General features: G+C 38.0%; 1 protein-coding gene across 1 annotated transcript in view; it reads right to left on the bottom strand.

Moving 5' to 3' along the window:
• The window catches only part of ptprc (protein tyrosine phosphatase receptor type C), a 67,098-nt gene extending 44,776 nt beyond the window's left edge, over positions 1-22,322 (bottom strand). The window contains exons 1-7 of the mRNA XM_072914653.1: positions 14,712-22,322; positions 12,679-12,759; positions 9,956-10,036; positions 9,848-9,865; positions 9,515-9,769; positions 3,709-3,933; positions 3,528-3,638 (exon numbers count right to left, since the gene is read on the bottom strand). Of these exons, the coding sequence (XP_072770754.1) occupies positions 3,528-3,638; positions 3,709-3,933; positions 9,515-9,769; positions 9,848-9,865; positions 9,956-10,036; positions 12,679-12,759; positions 14,712-14,886 (946 nt within the window). The 5' untranslated portion in view covers positions 14,887-22,322. The remainder of the gene's footprint in view (positions 1-3,527; positions 3,639-3,708; positions 3,934-9,514; positions 9,770-9,847; positions 9,866-9,955; positions 10,037-12,678; positions 12,760-14,711) is intronic.
• Positions 22,323-24,093: the final 1,771 nt, after the last annotated feature.

Below are 24,093 nucleotides of genomic sequence, written 5' to 3'. Positions count from 1 at the left end.
CAGTATCCCTCCTTTTGTTTCATAATGCATTTATGCTTCAGTTTAGTTTGATCTACCACTACTTGCTAGCAACAACATATTGCTAGAGATTTACATTAGTTTGTTTGTCCAAACATAGGATTGGAAAAGTGGATGATATTCATTGAATTAAAGAAATACATCTTCAAAGAACATGACTTAACTGTGTAGCCAACTCGGTGAAGCGGCTCAAGCGTATCACTGCTAGTCTTCTCCATACTAAAGCAGAATGTTAAGATAATGTTTCAACAGCAGACATTAATCTATGAAAATATGAAAAAGCTGCGGATGGTGTGTTTGACGGAAAAGCAGCCGTAGGGACGTACCGTAGTCGTCCACTCTCCAAGGTAAATGCGGTACATTATTGTTACATTCTTTCATAAAACTACTGTTTTCACAAAAGTACTTGTTTTTATACAATATTTGTCATCTAAAAGTGTATTCTTATTTTTAAAATGCATGTTACATGTTAAAGTTGTTCTGTTTTGCGGGGGCCAAGCATTAAATAATTTGTTTTTATTCAATTTCAAGGGGCGACACTGTTTTGTAAGTTTGACAGCTGATTAACCTCCATATCAATAGGTGAATGTATGGTTTACAATTGATTATTTTTCTTTGGTCCAACCCATCCATCGAAGAGCAAGTCCATGACATGGTACCAAGGAAACAAACATTATATTCACAATTGTTACAGCCCATCATACATCTAATACAGTGTTTCTTAACTATAGGGGCCAAGAGTGCCCCCTAGAGGGTTGACAAAAAATATGCATTTTTTTCAGCCGCGGTCCTTATGGTCCACAGCCGTACTCAGTTGTAATACACTTTTCCACCACTTGTGGCAGTAATGTACAGAGGAAGTCTGGAGCTAAAGTCATAAAGAAGTTTCCTTGAAAAAATATGACTAAAGTGATGAAGCTGTATATCATTTGCACTTTAATTCTATTGACAGTTTAGTTTAAAAAACATATTATTTATATTAATTTAGTAAGAGATAATGTATTTTAGCACTGTGTAATTGTATGAACATTTGATTTTTCCTCAGTGTTTATATTTGATTACTATTTATTTATTTTACGCCTTGATAATGATCTTTGTGAATAACAAATTTTCATATCATTCTGAAAAGGTTTACCCTGTTAAACTGTAAGTAAATGAGGTTAGATATAGTTATTGAATATGATTAAAATCAAGGGTAAGATTACTAAGTCAGTGTTAATATTTGAGTGGGTCCCGGGCCCCTCTGTTGTGGAAAGGTCCAAAAGGTTACGAACCCCTGATCTAATATATACATCTATCTAATCAGCAAAGATCGAATTGAGGCAACCAGACGTGTCTGGTTTGTTGAAGACCTTTCCTCTTTAACCCAAATGGCTTCTTTAATTCAAAATTTGAGCGGTGGGATTTCCCTAATTTATGTCTCGAAGGGCAGATGCACTAACCCCTCTGCCACCGTGAAGGGTACTCCGGCTTCCTCCCACCTCCAAAGACATGCACCTGGGGATAAGTTGATTGGCAACACTAAATTGGCCCTAGTGTGTGAATGTGAGTGTGAATGTTGTCTGTCTATCTGTGTTGGCCCTGCGATGAGGTGGCGACTTGTCCAGGGTGTACCCCGCCTTCCGCCCGATTGTAGCTGAGATAGGCTCCAGCGCCCCCCGCGACCCCAAAAAGGGAATAAGCGGTAGAAAATGGATGGATGGATGTCTCGAAGGGGTGTGTCACACAGGTGTAGCACAAAATTTAGGGCCACCCATAAATATTAAATATTGTGTTGATATTGATAAACTATCCATGGCACTCACCATAAATAAACAGGAACATTTACAGATAATAATTGTGATCGGTATCCATACTTGCCAACCCTCCCGATATTCCCGGGAGACTCTCGAATGTAAGTGCCCCTCCCGAAAATCTCCCGGGGCTACTATTCTCCCGAATTTCTCCCGATTTCCACCCGGACAGCAATATTGGGGGTTCCACCCGGACAGCAATATTGGGGGCGTGCCTTAAAGGCATTGCCTTTCGCGTCCTCTATAACCTGTCGCTACGTCCGCTTTTCCTGCCAACCCTCCCGATATTCCCGGGAGACTCTCGAATGTAAGTGCCCCTCCCGAAAATCTCCCGGGGCTACTATTCTCCCGAATTTCTCCCGATTTCCACCCGGACAGCAATATTGGGGGTTCCACCCGGACAGCAATATTGGGGGCGTGCCTTAAAGGCATTGCCTTTCGCGTCCTCTATAACCTGTCGCTACGTCCGCTTTTCCTCCATACAAACAGCGTGCCAGCCAAGTCACATAATATATGCGGCTTTAAAACACACATAAGTGAATGCAAGGCGTACTTGATCAACAGTCATACAGGTCACACTGAGGGTGGCCGTATAAACAACTTTAACACTGTTACAAACATGTGCCACACTGTGAACCCACACCAAACAAGAATGACAAACACATTTCGGGAGAACATCCGCACCGTAACACAACATAAACACAACAGAACAAATACCCAGAACCCCTTGTAGTACTAACTCTACGCTACAATATACACCCCGCTACCACCTCAAACACCCCCACCCACCCCCCCCACCTCAACACCCCCCATCCCCCAAATTCGGAGGTCTCAAGGTTGGCAAGTATGTCGGTATCAGTGATGGTATACGGCCAATAACACTCATGGATGATCGTATCGAGATCGGCAGCATAAAACCCTAATCGGAATATCCCTAATAAAAACCTTAATTTGTTTTTTACTTTAAAAGATGAGATTAACATATATGTATTAGAAAATATCGTGATAACCCACCACAATAATAATAATAATTTGGTTTTATATGTTTTAATAAAAGTTAGTTTTTTAGCAAAAAAATTGCCAACATATGTAATATAAAGTGGCCAGAATGAGAGTTTAAATAATCATACAACTTGTCATTATTCACTTAAATATGATTATAAATCTGTCAAGTTTTCCTTTACTTCAGAGTGTAAAGTAGAGATTAGCTGATTCACGTCTAATTATCTTCTGTAGGTAATACAAATCATAATAATAACTTATTATTATGCGTATTGTATCATTAGTACATGTCCTGGGAATCTCCCCTGTCTAGCGACGCCTCAGTTTTTGACTGTAATCAAGGGTCTTTGAATGCACCACGGTTACGTGCAACGAGATGCATACAGTAAGTAACATAACTTTCTCCTATTCTGCCACAAGTAGATTTCTTATATTGTTACCATTCTTCTATAATCTCATCCTTGTTTCAAAATGCTGGTGCTGTGTGTGAATGCTTAAAGGTGAGCTTTGACGACCTTATGACGTCTTTGCTGAGTGGAGGAATGAACCATTTTACATTATTGCATTGTAGATAGTCTTAGACATTCCTATTGGGAGTCAAGCAACCTCAATTTTGTTAATTAATTTTTATCTTCACATTTATGACGTCATTGTTTTTATTATTGGTGATTGTGATTGGTGCCCCGGTACAACATCCCCACTTGAATTACTTACCCAAACAGGAGTAAACAGTGGAGTGATTGGTGCATTTTGGGGGTAAATGTGCTGTGATGTTTATAGGAAGTGTGTTGGTATAATTCTGTTTTATATCCTTTGGGAAATGCTCTGTAAAACGAGAAAACACATCAAGTTATTGAGGGTGAAATGACGTACCTTTCGAAATGCCGCACAGTACCTGCACTGACGAACGTTGTCAAAACGAGGGGGGTGCAATTTCTTGCAAAGTTGAAGTGCATTGTGAGTCCAGAGCAAATGTCACTGAAGGCCGGCCTGATGCACACTTTATTTCCTTTCAATTCAACACTAGAATTCTTGGGGCCTGACAGTGAAGTGCTGATATTCCATTCAGAATACACCGAAAGACAGCCATCGGTGGTTTCAATGTGGGTTTCATTTTGACCTATAATGAGCATGTAATTACGTATGATTATAGTCTATTTGTAACATGCATACAATTACAATATGATACATCACATATTTCCAGTTTCTCATTACATGACCGAACAGGAGTCGGAAGAAGCAAAGCTTATTTGATCCTAACCCTTTTTCCATTTCATAGCAATTTCTAACACAATTGTTTGTTCATTTTGTGTAACCGAAACAAATTAAATAACTAATAACGGTTCTCATGAATAAATAGTTGTTTTATTCCTTTGCAAACACTTTTTAGTTCAAACAGTTTCCCAAACTGTTTCATATTAGTACATTGTTTAACTTCTTTGCTCAATCCATTCCATAATGTAATTACACATAGTGATACACTAAAGGTTTTAAGTGTGGCACGTGCATACAAATGTTTTAAGTTACATTTTTACCCAAAGTTATATTTCTCCACTTTTGTTAAGAAGAATTGTTGTACATTCTTGGGGAGCAGGTTATAGTTTGCTTCGTACATAATTTTAGCTGTTTGCAAATGCACCTAATCATTTAATTTCAATATTTCTGATTCAATAAATTAAGGGTTTGAATCTTCTCTATAACTGACATTATGTATTATTTTGTAACATAATTAGTGAACTAAGCATACTTTTGTAGTTATTTCCCCATATTTGTACACAATAACTCAGATATGGTAACACGTACAAGCAATTAAAAATATGGAGTGATTTTTGCTCCAGAACATATATTGCTTTATTAATTTCTTAAGTATTTCTTGCCAACTTATGTCATATGTATATTTTTTTATATGATATTTCAAGTTCATCCATAGACGCGGACACGCACGCACACACACACACACACACACACACACACACACACACACACACACACACACATATATATATACATATATATATACATATATATATATATATATATATATATATACGTATATATATATATATATATATATATATATATATATATATAGGGCTTCACGGTGGCAGAGGGGTTAGTGCATCTGCCTCACAATACGAAGGTCCTGAGTAGTCTTGGGTTCAATCCCGGGCTCGGGATCTTTCTGTGTGGAGTTTGCATGTTCTCCCCGTGACTGCGTGGGTTCCCTCCGGGTACTCCGGCTTCCTCCCACCTCCAAAGACATGCACCTGGGGATAAGTTGATTGGCAACACTAAATTGGCCCTAGTGTGTGGATGTGAGTGTGAATGTTGTCTGTCTATCTGTGTTGGCCCTGCGATGAGGTGGCGACTTGTCCAGGGTGTACCCCGCCTTCCGCCCGATTGTAGCTGAGATAGGCTCCAGCGCCCCCCGCAACCCCAAAAGGGAATAAGCGGTAGAAAATGGATGGATGGATGGATATATATATCTATATATATACACAACATATGTGTATATACAGTATATATATGTATGTACTATGTATGTGTGTGTATTTATATATACACACACATATATATATATACACATATATGGGAGGAGTTCGGGGGAAGCCATGGGAAACGACTTCAGGATAGCTTCGAAGCGATTCTGGACCACCATCCGCCGCCTCATGAGGGGGAAGCAGTGCACTGTCAACACCGTGTAGGACGAGGTGCTGCTGACTTCGAGTCAGGAGGTTGTGGATCAGTGGAGAGAACACTTCAAAGACATCCTCAATCCCACCTATGAAGAAGCAGTGGCTGGCGAATCTGTGGTGGGCTCTCCTATTTCTGGGGCTGAGGTTGCCAAGGTAGTTAAAAAGCTTCTCAGTGGCAAAGCCCCAGGGGTGGATGAGATCCTCCCAGATTTCCTTAAGGCTCTGGATGCTGCGGGACTGTCTTCCTGGGCAAGACTCTGCAGAATTGAGTGGACATCGGGGGCGGTACCTCTGGATCGGCAGACTGGGGTGGTGGTTCCTCTCTTTAAAAAGAGGAACCGGAGGGTGTGTTCCAACTATCGAGCCTCAGCTGTTGATGTGTTGGTACCACACTCCTCAGCCTTCCCGGTAAGGTCTATTCAGGTGTACTTGAGAGGAGACTACGCTGGATAGTCGAACATCGGATTCAGGAGGAGCAGTGTGGTTTTCGTCCTGGTTGTGGAACTGTGGACAAAACTCTATACTCTCTCAGAGTCCTTGAAGGTGAATGGGAGTTTGCCCAAACAGTCTAAATGTACTTTGTAGACTCGGAAAAGGCATTCGACGGTGTCCCTCAGGAAGTCCTGTGGAGAGTGGTCAGAGAGTACGGGGTATCAGACTGTTTGATTGTGGCGGTCCGCTCCCTGTATGATCAGTGTCAGAGCTTGGTCCGCATTGCCGGCAATAAGTCGGATCCGATTTCAGTAAGGGTTGGACTTCCCCAGGGCTGCCCTTTGTCACCGATTCTGTTCATAACTTTAATGGACAGAATTTCTAGGCACAGTCAGGGGTGTTGAGGGGTTCCGGTTTGGTGGATGCAGGATTAGGTCTCTGCTTTCTGCAGATGATGTGGTCCTGATGGCTTCATCTGGCCAGGATATTCAGCTCTCACTGGATCAGTTTGCAGCAGAGTGTGAAACAACTAGGATGAGAATAAGCACCTCCAAGTCCGAGTCCATGGTTCTCGCCCGGAAAAGGGTGGAGTGCCATCTCCGAGTTGGGGAGGTGACTTTGCCCCAAGTGGAATAGTTCAAGTACCTCAGAGTCTTGTTCACGGGTGAGGGAAGAGTGGATTGTGACAGCGACAGACGGATCGGTGTGGCGTCTTCAGTAATGCGGACCCTGTATCCATCTGTTGTGGTAAAGAAGGAGCTGAGCCGGAAAGAAAAGCTCTCAATTTACCGGTTGATCTACGTTCCCATCCTCACCTATGGTCATGAGCTTTTGGTTATGACAGAAAGGACAAGATCACAGGTACAAGCGGCTGAAATTCGCTCTTTCGGGTGGCTGGTGTCTCCCTTAGAGATAGGGTGAGGAGCTCTGTCATTCGGGAGGAGCTCAGAGTAAAGCCGCTGCTCCTCCACACAGAAGCCAGTGAGGTGCTTCGGGCATCTGGTCAGGATGCCACCCGGACGCCTCCCTGGGGAGGTGTTTAGGGCACGTCTGACCGGTAGGAGGCCACGGGGAAGACCCAGGACATGTTGGGAAGACTATGTCTCCCAGCTGCCCTGGGAACACCTCGGGATCCCCTGGGAGGAACTGGACGAAATGGCTGAGGAGAGGGAAGTCTTGGCTTCTCTGCTTAGGCTCCTGCCCCCGTGACCCGACTTCGAATAAACGGAAGAATATGGATGGTTGAATGAATATATGTATACATATATATATATATATATATATATATATATATATATATATATATATATATATATATATATATACATACAGGTAAAAGCCAGTAAATTAGAATATTTTGAAAAACTTGATTTATTTCAGTAATTGCATTCAAAAGGTGTAACTTGTACATTATATTTATTCATTGCACACAGACTGATGCATTCAAATGTTTATTTCATTTAATTTTGATGATTTGAAGTGGCAACAAATGAAAATCCAAAATTCCGTGTGTCACAAAATTAGAATATTACTTAAGGCTAATACAAAAAAGGGATTTTTAGAAATGTTGGCCAACTGAAAAGTATGAAAATGAAAAATATGAGCATGTACAATACTCAATACTTGGTTGGAGCTCCTTTTGCCTCAATTACTGCGTTAATGCGGCGTGGCATGGAGTCGATGAGTTTCTGGCACTGCTCAGGTGTTATGAGAGCCCAGGTTGCTCTGATAGTGGCCTTCAACTCTTCTGCGTTTTTGGGTCTGGCATTCTGCATCTTCCTTTTCACAATACCCCACAGACTTTCTATGGGGCTAAGGTCAGGGGAGTTGGCGGGCCAATTTAGAACAGAAATACCATGGTCCGTAAACCAGGCACGGGTAGATTTTGCGCTGTGTGCAGGCGCCAAGTCCTGTTGGAACTTGAAATCTCCATCTCCATAGAGCAGGTCAGCAGCAGGAAGCATGAAGTGCTCTAAAACTTGCTGGTAGACGGCTGCGTTGACCCTGGAGAGCAGATGACATGGCACCCCAAACCATCACTGATGGTGGAAACTTTACACTAGACTTCAGGCAACGTGTATCCTGTGCCTCTCCTGTCTTCCTCCAGACTCTGGGACCTCGATTTCCAAAGGAAATGCAAAATTTGCATGGTTGGGTGATGGTTTGGGGTGCCATGTCATCTGCTGGTGTCGGTCCACTCTGTTTCCTGAGATCCAGGGTCAACGCAGCCGTCTACCAGCAAGTTTTAGAGCACTTCATGCTTCCTGCTGCTGACCTGCTCTATGGAGATGGAGATTTCAAGTTCCAACAGGACTTGGCGCCTGCACACAGCGCAAAATCTACCCGTGCATGGTTTACGGACCATGGTATTTCTGTTCTAAATTGGCCCGCCAACTCCCCTGACCTTAGCCCCATAGAAAATCTGTGGGGTATTGTGAAAAGGAAGATGCAGAATGCCAGACCCAAAAACGCAGAAGAGTTGAAGGCCACTATCAGATCAACCTGGGCTCTCATAACACCTGAGCAGTGCCTGAAACTCATCGACTCCATGCCACGCCGCATTAACGCAGTAATTGAGGCAAAAGGAGCTCCAACCAAGTATTGAGTATTGTACATGCTCATATTTTTCATTTTCATACTTTTCAGTTGGCCAACATTTCTAAAAATCCCTTTTTTGTGTTAGCCTTAAGTAATATTCTAATTTTGTGACACACGGAATTTTGGATTTTCATTTGTTGCCACTTCAAATCATCGAAATTAAATGAAATAAACATTTGAATGCATCAGTCTGTGTGCAATGAATAAATATAATGTACAAGTTACACCTTTTGAATGCAATTACTGAAATAAATCAAGTTTTTCAAAATATTCTAATTTACTGGCTTTTACCTGTATATATATATATATATATATATATATATATATATATATATATATATCTGTGCGTGTGTGTGTATATATGTATACATATATATATATACACACACACACACACACATATAATTATACAGATATATAAATATATACACATATTTACATATATATATATATATATATATATATTTACATTATACATATATATATATTTTGACAATAAATGTAAATATTTCTGAATTTTCTGCAATACTTATGATAGAAATTTACAGAGCAATTAAGAACACATACAAATTATGCAGTACTAAAAACATTATACCTTGAAATGTGATTTGTTTTCGTCTGTGAATGCCTACGCAGTCTGTTGGTATTTGTGTGACATTCTCTTCTACTATTATAATATTATTTTAGTTTAAGGATGGTCTGTTTTTGTTAAAGCATCTCTTTAAAGTATCATTTTATTTTGTTGTTATTTGTATTAGCTTCTGTGTGTTTTCTTCTGAACGAATTGCAGTCTTGTCGTCTACAAATAATACTAAAATCAAATCCTTTATAAATTTACAAATGTCAATTATGTATAGATCGATCAATTTTGGTCCCAGGAATGATCCTTGGGGTACACCGCAAGATACAACACTAGTGAGCAGTAGAGATAAGTTTGACGCAAAATACAAAAATACAACAGTCCTTTCTACTCACTCATTTCCTTTGTACGGGTCTTCGGTGTGGGATTTGTGAAGTTACAACCAGTTCCTTGTACTATGTTCTTGTCATTGTGATAATTGACGATGTGCTCATATTCCGTGCAGGGTTTCAGGTTCGTGATGTCGAACGATGTGGTGTTAGAGTGTTTTATCAGCGTCTGGCCGTCCTCGCTCAAAGTAATGTTATACACGCCAGGGGCAGAGATGTTGAACCTGAACCCAAATGGTATCGGTGTAACGCTGTAGGAACCTGAACGACAAAAACACACCAATTTGAATCTTCTTTGCCTGAACCTCAACAGATTATGTCAAATTAAATGATACTCACACTGGATTGGGGCAGAGGCTGTAAATTGATTGGTAGAAGACAAGGACAAGATCAGCGCATCGTCATAAAGGATCCAAAGGACTCATTCAAAATAGAGAGACCACTCACCGTTTGTAACGTTCACGTTATTGGAGATCGGAGGAACGATTGCTGGAGGGGTTGTTGTGCTGCTGTTTGAAACCCTTGAGTCTGAATAGGATGCATTTCATCGGATTATTTAATAACTACAACACACAATGAAAATCTTATTCTTATACTTGAATAAATGACAATTTTTTGACAATAGACTGGCTGTAGAAAATCATTCAAGAGGGTTCAATTTGTGCGTCGCTCTCAGCACCTGAGTGCGTTTATTCAATTGCAGAATGAAATGATCAGCGAGATTCCTCTTGTTAGTCATCCGCAATCTTTGTCTCTGACGGCTAGTTTACACACTCAGGATGCACGGACAAAGCCTCACTAGTCGCCGCTCGATAGCAGGCTAGCAATGTTTAATCGATTAATTTGTTTAGAAAAAATATTTGATTTGTATTCCGATGCTTTGATTTACCGTTTGTCATGATCCGTGGTCCGGATCATGTTTTTTGTTATTTTCTGTTGGCTTTGGACTCTTTTAGTTCCTGTTTGTGACATCTCTGAGTTTGGTTTGTTTACCATGGTAACTTATTATTTCCACCTGGCTCTGATTAGTGTTCGCCCGCTCACCTACTTCGCGAGCACTAATCAGAGGCATTATTTAAGCCTGTCTTTGCCAGTCAGTCGGCTGGCATCATTGTTCGATTCATGCCGTATCCACGTAAGTCGTGTTTATTTCATGCCACAGTTTCGTGTTTGTTCCACGCCATAGTTTATGCTGTTTGTTTACCTCAGGCCCTGCCAATATTTCTTGAGAAGATTAAAATCATCTCCTACTTCACGCTGTCGTCCGAAGTTGTCCGTTCCAAAGTTGTCCGTTTAGCTAATAAAAAAATATCAACTTGGACCGCATGGGGTGCTCGGAACTTTTAATAAGTGGACATAGTTTACGCTCAGTCACTGCAAAAGGAGGGTTATGGTTTAATTTATTTTGAACAGGTATACAGATACTATATGATGCATTATTGCATTATATAATCTAAATATTCAAATTTCTCTTTACAACATTTTCAAAAAGGAGTAGGAAGAAGCAAAGCTTATTTTTTTTCATTCATTGCAATTACTAACACATTTGTTCACTTCCTGTTCTCATTTTGCAATTGTAACCCAATTTGAGTGAAATTAGCAGAGAAATCACCAGCGCTCACTGTTTATTAGTAGGAGAGCCAAACGGTGATTAGGTGGCAGATATATATTTTCAAGGTCATTTTAAAGAAGGAAATTTAAAGAGAAACTAGATCTCGTGAGACGAGGTCAGCCGAACCCGGAAGCTTGCGAAGCTGTACCGACGTTGAGATGGTTTGCCCGCCACTTTCACTCGAACCAACCAACTACAAGCGGTACCACTGGCTTGTACGGCCTCAGGTGGGTGCTACAAATTGTAAGTTAAAATATTTAATTACTTTATTTTTTTCACGTTTAATATGTTTTAACAATTAGTCTAATCTTGACAGTAGCACATACAGTAAGATATTTTTTAATAGCTGCAGGTTTATCGATATTTAAATGCACTGAAAAATAGCCCGTTTTGTACACTGTTGAGGGGATTGAATGCATAGTAGTGCACAAGTGTGTTTCTGTATGAATATTTAAAAATGTATTAATTTAAGTTAGTAGTATTATCAGACAGGGCTTGTTAAGACGATTTCAATTATGTAGGTATCATTCCCCTGTGATAAATATTAAGACAGTTATGAACATTTTAACCCGGTGAAAATGTACTAATCTATGATCAAGCTCTTCATTACAAAGTCAATAGTGCTCAAGATTTTAGGTGTGACCTTTGTGTTAAAAATGTCATGGCTTTCTTGATGTCTGATGTTGAAATTGTTGGAAAGCTTGTTTAACAACCTAAAAGAAAAATAGGTTTCAAAGATGAGGTGTATTTTTAATTGATCAAATTCATGAAATGAACGTAGGAAGTGACAGAAAATCTGAGTTAACAAGGTTTGTTCGACTCGACTCATGACTCAACTGTAACAATTTGCAGAGTCGTGTACAGAGACAGTATTGACAACTAAAAGAGAGGCGCCATGTTTGCTACCTAAAAACGTGTGTGGCTGTGCCCGGAAGCATGCAATTGAATCGTTCTGACATTAGTTTTCCTGACGAAATAAACCAAAATAATTAATCTAAAAATAGTTCTAAATATACTCCAGCTCATAAACTTACAATAAGACAAAGCCGACTGCATGTAAAGTCACTATATATATATATATATATATATATATATATATATATATATATATATATATATATATATATATATATATATATATGGTATTTTTTATGGTATTTTTTATGGTATTTTTTATGTTTTTCTTTTTTTTTGTCATAAAAATTACAATCATGTGTGCTTACGGACTGTATCCCTGCAGACTGTATTGATATATATTGATATATAATGTAGGAACCAGAAATATTAATAACAGAAAGAAACAACCCTTTTGTGCGAATGAGTGTGAATGAGTTTAAATGAGGGAGGGAGGTTTTTTGGGTTGGTGCACTAATTGTAAGTGTATCTTGTGTTTTTTATGATGATTTAATAAAAAATATATATATATATATACACCGGTATATACATTTTTTTATTTTTTTATTTCTTGTGCGGACCGGTACCGGGCCGCGGCCCGATGGTTGGGGACCACTGTCATAAAGGATCCAAAGGAATCATTCAAAATAGAGAGACGACTCACCTTTTGTAACGTTCACGTTATTGGAGATCCAAGGGGTGATTGCTGGAGGGGTTGTTGTGCTGCTGTTTGAAACCTTTGAGTCTGAATAGGATGCATTTTGTCAGATTATTTAATAACTAAAACACACAATGAAAATCTTATTCTTATACTTGAATGAATGACAATTTTTTGACATTAGACTGGCTGTAGAAAATCATTCAAGAAGGTTCAATTTGTGCGTCGCTCTCAGCACCTGAGCGCGTTTATTCAATTGCAGAATGAAATGATCAGAGAGATCCCTCTTGTTAGTCATCCACAATCTTTGTCATCCACAATCTAAGTCACTATATGTATATATATTGTATATATATATATGTGTATATTTTATATTAATATAATAGATACATAATGAATCATTAATATAATTGGATATTAGGAGAATGTAAAAGTTGGACTCCTACTTTGTTTACTTCCGTGACAACCTCCTTAAAGTTTTGTATTAAATCAAAAATACCAGGCAGCTGAAATGCGCCAAACATTAATAATTGCGGAGATAGTGCTTTACATTTTTACCATCATTCTTTGTAATGGATTTAAATGGGTGTCATTCTGAATTTGTTTATGGTGCATGGACGTTTTTTTTTTTTTTTGTTTTTTAAATCGTATCCACATAATGTGTTATATTGTGTTATGTGTGACCATGTCTTTTGGTATTTTTTGTTGGTTAATTTTTTTTTTTTTTCGCACCATGACTAGGGCAAGTTGTTTGCATTGGGTAATATAAGTGTGTGCTGCGCTCTATAGCGGTATAGCTCGGTTGGTAGAGCGGCCGTGCCAGCAACTTGAGGGTTGCAGGTTCGATGCCCGCTTCCGCCATCCTAGTTACTGCTGTTGTGTCCTTGGGCAAGACACTTTACCCACCTGCTCCCAGTGCCACCCACACTGGTTTAAATTTAACTTAGATATTGAGTTTCACTATGTAAAGCGCTTTGAGTCACTAGAGAAAAGCGCTATATAAATATACTTCACTTCACTTCTAATTTATCCTAAGCATGCTAACTGGTTATAGGCCTAAATTACTCATCTTTTCCACAAAATGGAGATAAGGCGGAAGTAGATAAATTGATTTTAAAATTGAATAGTAATCTCCCTGCGGCCAGATGCTTTATTAAACTCACAACGTCTCGCGGGCCATAGTTTGGACACCCTTGAATTAAGGTATGTAAATAAACAACTTACTTATTAATAAGTAACTAATAAATAACTAAATTCACAAAGTACATATCTGTGGCTGTGAGACTAATATATGGAAAAATATTTTTTTCTTCTAAAATGGGTGCGGCTTATATCCCCGTGGGTTTATAGTCCGGAAAATGTGGTAATTCACATTTATTGAGAGTGCGATATAACAAATTTCCCATGTGTATGTATGCTTGCTTACCTCGCACAAGTTGTTACTGGCTCTCCAGCCTTCCTGGCAAACCTTCAATTCCCATATATTAACTTGAATTGATTACGTGGACCCCGACTTAAACAAGTTGAAAAACTTATTCGGGTGTTACCATTTAGTGGTCTATTGTACGGAATATGTACTGTACTGTGCAATCTACTAATAAAAGTTTCAATCAATCAATATTATTTTCCTTTCTAGGTACCCTGCCTACCACCCGAATGCAGCTGAGATAGGCTCCAGCACACCCCGCAACCCCGAAAGGGACAAGCGGTAGAAAATGGATGGATGGGTGGATAGTTGCGGGAAATGACAGGGCATGTTTACACGGCAAACACCCTTCAATTCAAATAAATGTATCATGAGTAAGTGCGGCTTCAAACCGATACGTAACATGGCGCCCTGTGGTCACATGAGTGCTTTTGGACCAATCGTTGAGGAGATTGCTTAACAACGGGTTGTCCTCTCCATACACAACTCTGACCGTTTGAAGTCAAGCAGCCAGGTTATGTGCTAATGTTGAGTGTGTACAAAAGCTATGCAATATCATAGCAAAAGACATTGACATAAAAAACTATTTTGAATAGTGTGAATTGTCACTCACCTGTTGTGATTTGACCTGGAAAAAGAAATGGAAAAGAGAAAGTATTCATTAAGCAAAACGAATGGTTGTCAAGAATACACATAAATCGGGCACATCTGCATCCAGTAAAAACTATAAAGTTAACATAAAAATGAAATAAATATTTTTCTTCATTGACACAATTAAAAGTGTTCATTTCTAGATTTTTACTAATTTCTAACACTTTCTTCCCCGTCTTGGTTTAACTTTTATCTTACTGACAGGATGCAGTGCGTCTCCCATAACAATGTGACCTCGGACTATGTTAAGGTAACGTGCGGAGTTCCCCAGGGTTCGGTTCTTGGCCATGCACTCTTTAGTATTTACATGCTGCCGCTAGGCGACATCATACGCAAATGGATGTCCGCTAACTTTTTGCAACTCAACGCCAAGAAAACGGAAATGCTGATTATCGGTCCTGCTAGACACCGACATTTATTTAATAAAACCACCTTAACATTTGACAACCAAACAATTACACAAGGCGACTCGGTAAAGAATCTGGGTATTATCCTCGACCCAACTCTCTCGTTTGAGTCACACATTAAGAGTGTTACTAAAACGGCCTTCTTTCATCTCCGTAATATCGCTAAAATTCGTTCCATTTTGTCCACTAGCGACGCTGAGATCATTATTCATGCGTTCGTTACGTCTCGTCTCGATTACTGTAACGTATTATTTTCGGGTCTCCCTATGTCTAGCATTAAAAGATTACAGTTGGTACAAAATGCGGCAGCTAGACTTTTGACAAGAACAAGAAAGTTTGATCATATTACGCCTATACTGGCTCACCTGCACTGGCTTCCTGTGCACTTAAGATGTGACTTTAAGGTTTTACTACTTACGTATAAAATACTACACGGTCTAGCTCCATTTTTCCGATTGTATTGTGCCATATGTCCTGGCAAGAAATCTGCGTTCAAAAAACGCCGGCTTATTAGTGATTCCCAGAGCCCCAAAAAAGTCTGCGGGCTATAAAGCGTTTTCTATTCGGGCTCCAGTACTATGGAATGCCCTCCCGGTAACAGTTAGAGATGCTACCTCAGTAGAAGCATTTAAGTCCCATCTTAAAACTCATTTCTATACTCTAGCCTTTAAATAGACCCCCTTTTTAGACCAGTTGATCTGCCGTTTCTTTTCCTTTCTCCTCTGCCCCCCTCTCCCTTGTGGAAGGGGAGACACACAGGTCCGGTGGCCATGGATGAAGTGCTGGCTGTCCATAGTCGGGACCCGGGGTGGACCGCTCGCCTGTGCATCGGTTGGGGATATCTCTGCGCTGCTGACCCGTCTCCGCTCGGGATGGTTTCCTGCTGGCCCCACTATGGACTGGACTCTCACTATTATGTTAGATCCACTATGGACTGGACTTTCACAATATTATGTCAGACCCACTCGACATCCATTGCTTTCGGTCTCCCCTACAAGGGGGGGGGGCATATGCGGTCCTCTCCAAAGTTTCTCATAGTCATTCACACCGACGTCCCACTGGGGTGAGTTTTTCCTTGCCCTTATGTGGGCTCTGTACCGAGGATGTCGTTGTGGCTTGTGCAGCCCTTTGAGACACTTGTGATTTAGGGCTGTATAAATAAACATTGATTGATTGACATTGATTGATGCTGACTACAGTTTTGTGCTAAAACCGCAGCTCTTTTTTTTTTGCAAAAAAAAATTCCTAACTGTAATATATGTTTTTCATGTATAATTTCACATTAGCATTTTTTATTTTTTATTTAATTTGTGTGCTTAGTTATTTTTATGTTTGCAATCTATGACCTTTGCTGCTGTAACACTGTAAATTTCCCAGATATGGATTAAATAAAGGATTATCTTATCTTATCTTGTTGAATTGTACTTATATTAGGACAGCTCAAGGGGAACTGCACAGCTCCTTATTTACGAGTTTATTTTAACTCGTAAATAAACACTAACAAAAGTCAGCTAACAATGAGTGTCAATTTTCACAGCAGTTTTTTTTATTTAGTTTTAGTTATAGCCTTTTGACAAAAATGTATTTCAATTTCAGTCATCTGGAATGTATTCTTTTATTGTCAACAAAATTACACAACATTTTAGTCAGCTAGAATTACAGTAAATTTAGTCGACTTAAATATAAAGTATACAAGACAATGCCTATTTAAAGTTTATTTGAAAGCACCTTTATTTAGCCTTTGTTTAACACAAAAACAGATCATAGGGCCAGTAATGATGTATGATGCCAATAAATATAGTTGATGCCAATAAATATCTTTCAGGCACTTTTTCTATTTTTTATGTTATGTTTCTGTCAAAACCAGATATGTATGTGTGTTGTGAAACAGAGTTACAATGCATGCCTTCAGTATCATTTTTTCACGAGTGCGGGAGACCCGGGAGCAGCAAATACATATGGTTGACTTTGGGCTCACGCATGTCTGCAGCCTGCTGATGGCATCATAGCAGTAAAAATAAAATGTGTCCTCTTCACTTTCTCCGAGGTGTACACATATTACGATGTGGAACATGTTCGATGCACACTCTATTGCAGGGGTGTCCAAACTTTTTCCACAAAGGGCCGCACACTGACGAGTCAATGCATTCGGGGTCCAGTTTGATATTTTGTTTTGTAAAAAAATAAATAATAATAATTATCTAAAACAGACCTACATTTACAGACAAAACAATGTGTCTGCTTCGTATTAATTATGAGTATTAAAATAATCTACCATATTTGCTTATTATTATGCTTACATTTTTACTGTTCTTTTTTTGTCTGATTTTATTTCGACAATATACCGCGGGCCAAAAAAACTTGAGCAGCGGGCCGCAAATGGCCCCCGGGCAATACTTTGGACACCCCTGCTCTATTGTTTTTAGTGGTGAGAAATTAAATGTCCTCATCTCGCATGGAAAATCATCTGATTGGTTCTCCGTCGTTAAAGAGCTGTAATTGGATATATTCCCAACTTGTCCCACCCATCGACAAGATGAAATCAAATATGATCGGACTTCGTTTCGGTCAACAGTTCTGTCTGGTTTTCATCAGTCGATGAAAATGTCAGTTAATTCTGTCATAATTTAGTCAATGCGCATTCTGTTTTGATTCCTTTTTGTCTTATTTTTGTCAGGGGGAATTCAGTTGTTGATGATAACTAAGACAACAATGATTAGTCAACGAAATGAACCCTACTGCAGCTGGAGCCAATCCCAGCTGCATTCTGGCGGTAGGCGGGGTACACCCTGGACAAGTCGCCACCTCATCGCAGGGCCAACACAGATGGATACCTATCCCCAGGTGCATGTCTCTGTCGGAGTATCAATATTCCTTTTCTTTTAGCTTCCGTCGTAGTTGATTAAAACTGGCAGTTGATCACTGATGTCGGATATTAGCAGACCACTTGTGGTATTTTTTTTTTTTCAAAAATCAAAGGTAAAAATATTATCAGTAAGTGTGGCGCTGTGTTCTGAGATTCTGCTTGGCCTCGTGATTTTAGGATATGAACTCAGGCTGTACATTGTGTCTATAAAGTCGTCTATGGACTTTTGTTGGTTAGGGTTCAAGAGGTCAGTGTTGAAGTCTCCACATATGAAAGTTATGTTTTGACTGATTTCAGTAAAAGTTGCCTTAATCCAGTTCTCAAACGTATCAATGTTTGACTTAGGTCAGGGGTCTGCAACCCACGGCTCTGGAGCCGCATGCGGCTCTTTCATGCCTCAGGCCTGGCTCCCTTTGACTTTAAAAAAATGTAAATAAATAATGGCTATATAATTGTTTTTTTTTTTAGAGTTTGTGATCTTGTAATATTTTGTCTATCGAAATGTACGTAACACCCCCGATGCGTCATCTTTTGCTGCCAAGCAATTGCATTGTTTTTAGTGGTCAACCCCCAGTAAATTAGCAATGGACAAATCAAAAAGAGAAACATTTCTGATGAAAATAAAACATTTAATGCTACATGCACAGTTTAATTTGCGTTTACTGTTGACAAGGTTGGTTCACCTGTGTGCTTAATATGTGGGGAGAAAATAGCAAACAACAAAAAATCAAATGTGGAAATACATTTCCAGAACAAACACAGTATTTGCGGAAAAATACTACCAAGCTGCAGATGACCGAAAAAAAGCAGTTTCGGAACTGCTGCCGAAAGCTGATCAGAGCAAAAATACTTGCTATGTCATATTCTGTCTAGTGTTTGATTTCATAAATACTATAGCTTAAATGTAATTAAACTAAAAGTAGTGTTATTGTCATTTTAGGGCTCAAACAGAGTTTGCGGCTCTAGGTGGGTTAACTTTGGTGGGAAATGGGCTCAAATGTCTCTTTGTATGCTGAAGGTTGCCGACCCCTGACTTAGGTGATCTATATGTACAACGTTTTTGATTTTTCCATGACATATTTCAATGGTTATACATTCTAAGATATTATCAATAACTAATCAAATGTTTTAATTTAAGTTCCTTATCACGTACACAGCCACTCCCCTCCGTTCTTGTTGGTGCTGTTGATATCATTTAGTTCATATCCTTCCAGGGCAAAATCAATTTAGTTTTTAGCATCTAACTTTGAATTTTTGAATTGTTCCAAAAAATGCTTCACGTTATTGTAGTTTGCATACAAACTTCTGCTGTTTAAATGAATAATCGACAGTTTGTTGTCTATTTTATGTTTGTCTGTAAAATAAAAACAATTATTCCTGGTATGAATGAAAATTAGAGATAAATGTGTTAAAATGTAATATCAGAAATTATCGGTATCGGTTTTTTATTATCGGTATCGTGCTCAAGGCTAGACAGAACAGCTCGAGTCTAAACGGGCTAATCAGGCTTCATGATAGAACAGCTCTAGCTTAAAGCAGACTGGGTGGGCTTTATCAGTTGATACTTAAGACTAAATAGTAGGGATGTCCGATAATATCGGCCTGCCGATATCATCGGCTGATAAATGCGTTAAAATGTAATATCGGAAATTATCGGTATTGTTTTTTTTATTATCGGTATCGGTTTTTTGTTTTGGTTTTTTTGGTTTTTTTTTTAATTAAATCAACATAAAAACCCCAAGATACACTTACAATTAGTGCACCAACCCAAAAAACCTCCCTCCCCCATTTACACTCATTCACACAAAAGGGTTGTTTCTTTCTGTTATTAATATTCTGGTTCCTACATTATATATCAATATATATCAATACAGTCTGCAAGGGATACAGTCCGTAAGCACACATGATTGTGCGTGCTGCTGGTCCACTAATAGTACTAACCTTTAACAGTTAATTTTACAAATTTTCATTTATTACTAGTTTCTATGTAACTGTTTTTATATTGTTTTACTTTCTTTTTTATTCAAGAAAATGTTTTTAATGTATCTTATTTTATTACTTATTTTTTTAAAGTACCTTATCTTCACCATACCTGGTTGTCCAAATTAGTCATAATAATGTGTTAATTCCACGACTGCATATATCGGTTAATATCGGTATCGGTAAATAAAGAGTTGGACAATATCGGAATATCGGATATCGGCAAAAAGCCATTATCGGACATCCTTAATGAAAATGCATTAAAAAAACATGTGTGCTTGTCTGACATAAGCATTGTGAATGATAAGCAACATAAAAATTTTAAAAAAGTGCAGTTCCTCTTTTAAAGTTGACACATGCGATTAATCACAAAAAAATGTTGCATTAATAATTAATAAACATAGATCAATCATGCAGTTTATAGGATTGCTTGTTTAAGCAATTGTTTAAAGGAAGATTAAATGCACTCTGAATTATGTTTATGGATGTGTTTAGTACAATTTATTTTCGTGTTTATCAGCACCTTGTTGTTTGCAATGTTATTGCAGAATTGTTCAAAACCGTTACAAAGTTTTGAACAAATAAATGAAAAATAAAACTGCATTTGTGTTTAAAAAAAAAAAAAAAAAGTTAATTAAAATTATGCACGCAAGTAATTAACTGAGATTAATCACACTGAATCACAATTCAAACCGATAAAATTAAAATGATTCTAAAAATCAATTGTTTGACAGCACATATTGTCATAAAAATAAAGGGCCACATTTAAAATATCGAGCAGAAAGCAGAACGTGATGAGTGTATTCTCAGTACAAAACCCCCCACCATTTCCTGCTTCACACTGACACTCACAATCGGTGTCACTTTCGAGAAACACGCATTGTTTTTTTATTCAATTATTAATCACAAAGAACATCTTCAAAACCTAAAGTAACAACGTTACGCACTTTTTTTTAAAAGAGGAAATTAGTTTAAAAAATGATATTAAGTTTACTGTAAGACTGAGCTTTTTCAAGGTGCACTTTGGTAGTCAGGATGTGGTTTGGCCCACCCCCGTTTTTCTAGGGTGATGCATGCTTCTTGCACGTTTCACCATCTAACTCAAACACATATTCTACTTCATGTAAACGGTTTTAGTTTTTCAATCCAACATGAAAGTAGAGCAAAAATAGGTTATATTTGCTGTCCACGTCTCATATTTTCCCCCATCAAATGTCTACATCCAACATTTTTGACAAATACACTCCTTTAAGAAGTTGTACCGCAGGACGAACATTTCTGAACTACGTAACTTCTTCTTTTCGTGCTTCCCCTTTTTGTTCCTCTACTTTTCAAGTCATTCACTCGGGTTCTGCGTTAGTCCGCTCAGCCAGGAAATGAGGACAAGTCAGAATGTAACGCGGAACTGGTCGACTTTGGGCTCACGCTTGTCTGCAGCCAGCTTGCGAGCCAACTTTGATCAGAGCTGAATAGTGCAGACTGGCAATGACCAATAAAAGATATATAAAGTAATCATTATTTGAAAAAAATTACTTACTGGACATCTACTTTTTTCTGTGTAGTGCGTATCATTTTGTATAAACTGAATTTTGAATTCAATACTTTTGAAAAAAATAAAATACAAGATAATTTATTTGAATAAAAAATGTATATTCAAAAAGTGAAAATATTGACTTAATTTCCTAATAGTCATGATGATTATAGCTTATACTGTAACTCAACTCTGGAACGCTCTCCCTCTGAATTTCTCTCAACACTTTTAAATCTTCTTTAAAATCACTTATTTATGTTGGCGTTTAACACAAGCTGAGCTGGACTTCTATATGGGCATTTTATGTTTGTATTTTTTACACCTTTTTTCACAATTTTTATGCATTTTTAACTGTGTTTTATACATAGAATGCGATTTTTATTATTATTCTTTTTAATCTTTTACTTTCCTGTGTTATTCTGCACAGCACTTTGGAGCAGTGGTCTGTTTTAAAATTGTGCTATATAAATAAATCAACCTTGACCTTGCCCTTGACCTAGCGCTGTCAAAAACAATGACTTAACTGATGGGATTAATCACAAAAATGTATCGCATTAATCATGTACATCTGCAGATTAATCATTATTTATTTCCACTGTAAATGCTCCTTTACCATTCTAGTAACACTTTTAAAAACTGTTCCTGGATGACATTCTACCAATATAATTGCATTTGTGTCCAAATATTGGGATCTTTACTGTATATAATGTATTGTATGTCAAAACCTTTATAACATACATACTGTGTATAATGTACTGTATTTTATAACCCTTATAACATACATACTGTATATAATGTACTGTATGTCATAACCCTTATAACATACATACTGTGTATAATGTACTGTATGTTAAAACCAGTATAACATACATACTGTATATAATGTACTGTATGTTATAACCAGTATAACATACATACTGTATATGATGTACTGTATGTTATAACCTTTATAACATACATACTGTATATAATGTACTGTATGTTATAACCAGTATAACATACATACTGTATATAATGTACTGTACGTCATAACCCTTTTAACATACATACTGTGTATAATGTACTGTATGTTATAAGCCTCCTAACAGATATACTGTATATAATGTACTGTATGTCATAACCCTTATAACACACATATTGTATATAATGTACTGTATGTTATAAGCTTTATAACATACATACTGTGTATAATGTACTGTATGCCATAAGCCTTATAACATACATACTGTATATAATGTACTGTATGTTATAAGCCTCCTAACATACATACTGTATATAATGTACTGTAGGTTATAAGCTTTAAAACATACATACTGTATATAATGTACTGTATGTTATAAGTCTTAACATACATACTGTATATAATGTACTGTATGTTATTACCCTTTTAACATATATACTGTGTATAATGTACTGTATGTTATAAGCCTCCTAACATACATATGACATACTGTGTATAATGTACTGTATGTCATAAGCCTTATAACATACATACTGTATATAATGTACTGTATGTTATAAGCTTTATAACATACATACTGTATGTAATGTACAGTATGTTATAAGCCTCATAACAGACATACTGTATATAATGTACTGTATGTCATAACCCTTATAACATACAAACCCGTTTCCATATGAGTTGGGAAATTGTGTTAGATGTAAATATAAACGGAGTACAATGATTTGCAAATCATTTTCAACCCATATTCAGTTGAATATGCTACAAAGACAACATATTTGATGTTCAAACTGATAAACTTTATTTTTGCAAATAATCATTAACTTTAGAATTTGATGCCAGCAACACGTGACAAAGAAGTTGGGAAAGGTGGCAATAAATACTGATAAAGTTGAGGAATGCTCATCAAACACTTATTTGGAACATCCCAAAGGTGTGCAGGCTAATTGGATACAGATGGGTGCCATGATCGAGTATAAAAACAGCTTCCCAAAAAATGCTAAGTCTTTCACAAAAAAGGATGGGGCGAGGTACACCCCTTTGTCCACAACTGCGTGAGCAAATAGTCAAACAGTTTAAGAACAACGTTTCTCAAAGTGCAATTGCAAGAAATTTAGGGATTTCAACAACTACGGTCCATAATATCATCAAAAGGTTCAGAGAATCTGGAGAAATCATTCCACGTAAGCGGCATGGCCGGAAACCAACATTGAATGACCGTGACCTTCGATCCCTCAGACGGCACTGTATCAAAAACCGACATCAATCTCTAAAGGATATCACCACATGGGCTCAGGAACACTACAGAAAACCACTGTCACTAAATACAGTTCGTCGCTACATCTGTAAGTGCAAGTTAAAGCTCTACTACGCAAAGCAAAAGCCATTTATCAACAACATCCAGAAACGCCGCCGGCTTCTCTGGGCCCGAGATCATCTAAGATGGACTCATGCAAAGTGGAAAAGTGTTCTGTGGTCTGACGAGTCCACATTTCAAATTGTTTTTGGAAATATTCGACATCGTGTCATCCGGACCAAAGGGGAAGCGAACCATCCAGACTGTTATCGACGCAAAGTTCAAAAGCCAGCATCTGTGAT

This window comes from Nerophis lumbriciformis, linkage group LG14 (assembly GCF_033978685.3).
Source record: "Nerophis lumbriciformis linkage group LG14, RoL_Nlum_v2.1, whole genome shotgun sequence".
In the NCBI taxonomy this organism is placed as follows: domain Eukaryota; kingdom Metazoa; phylum Chordata; class Actinopteri; order Syngnathiformes; family Syngnathidae; genus Nerophis; species Nerophis lumbriciformis.
The sequence above is the reverse complement of the archived record's forward strand: the minus strand, read 5'-3'. Positions and strand labels throughout refer to the sequence as shown.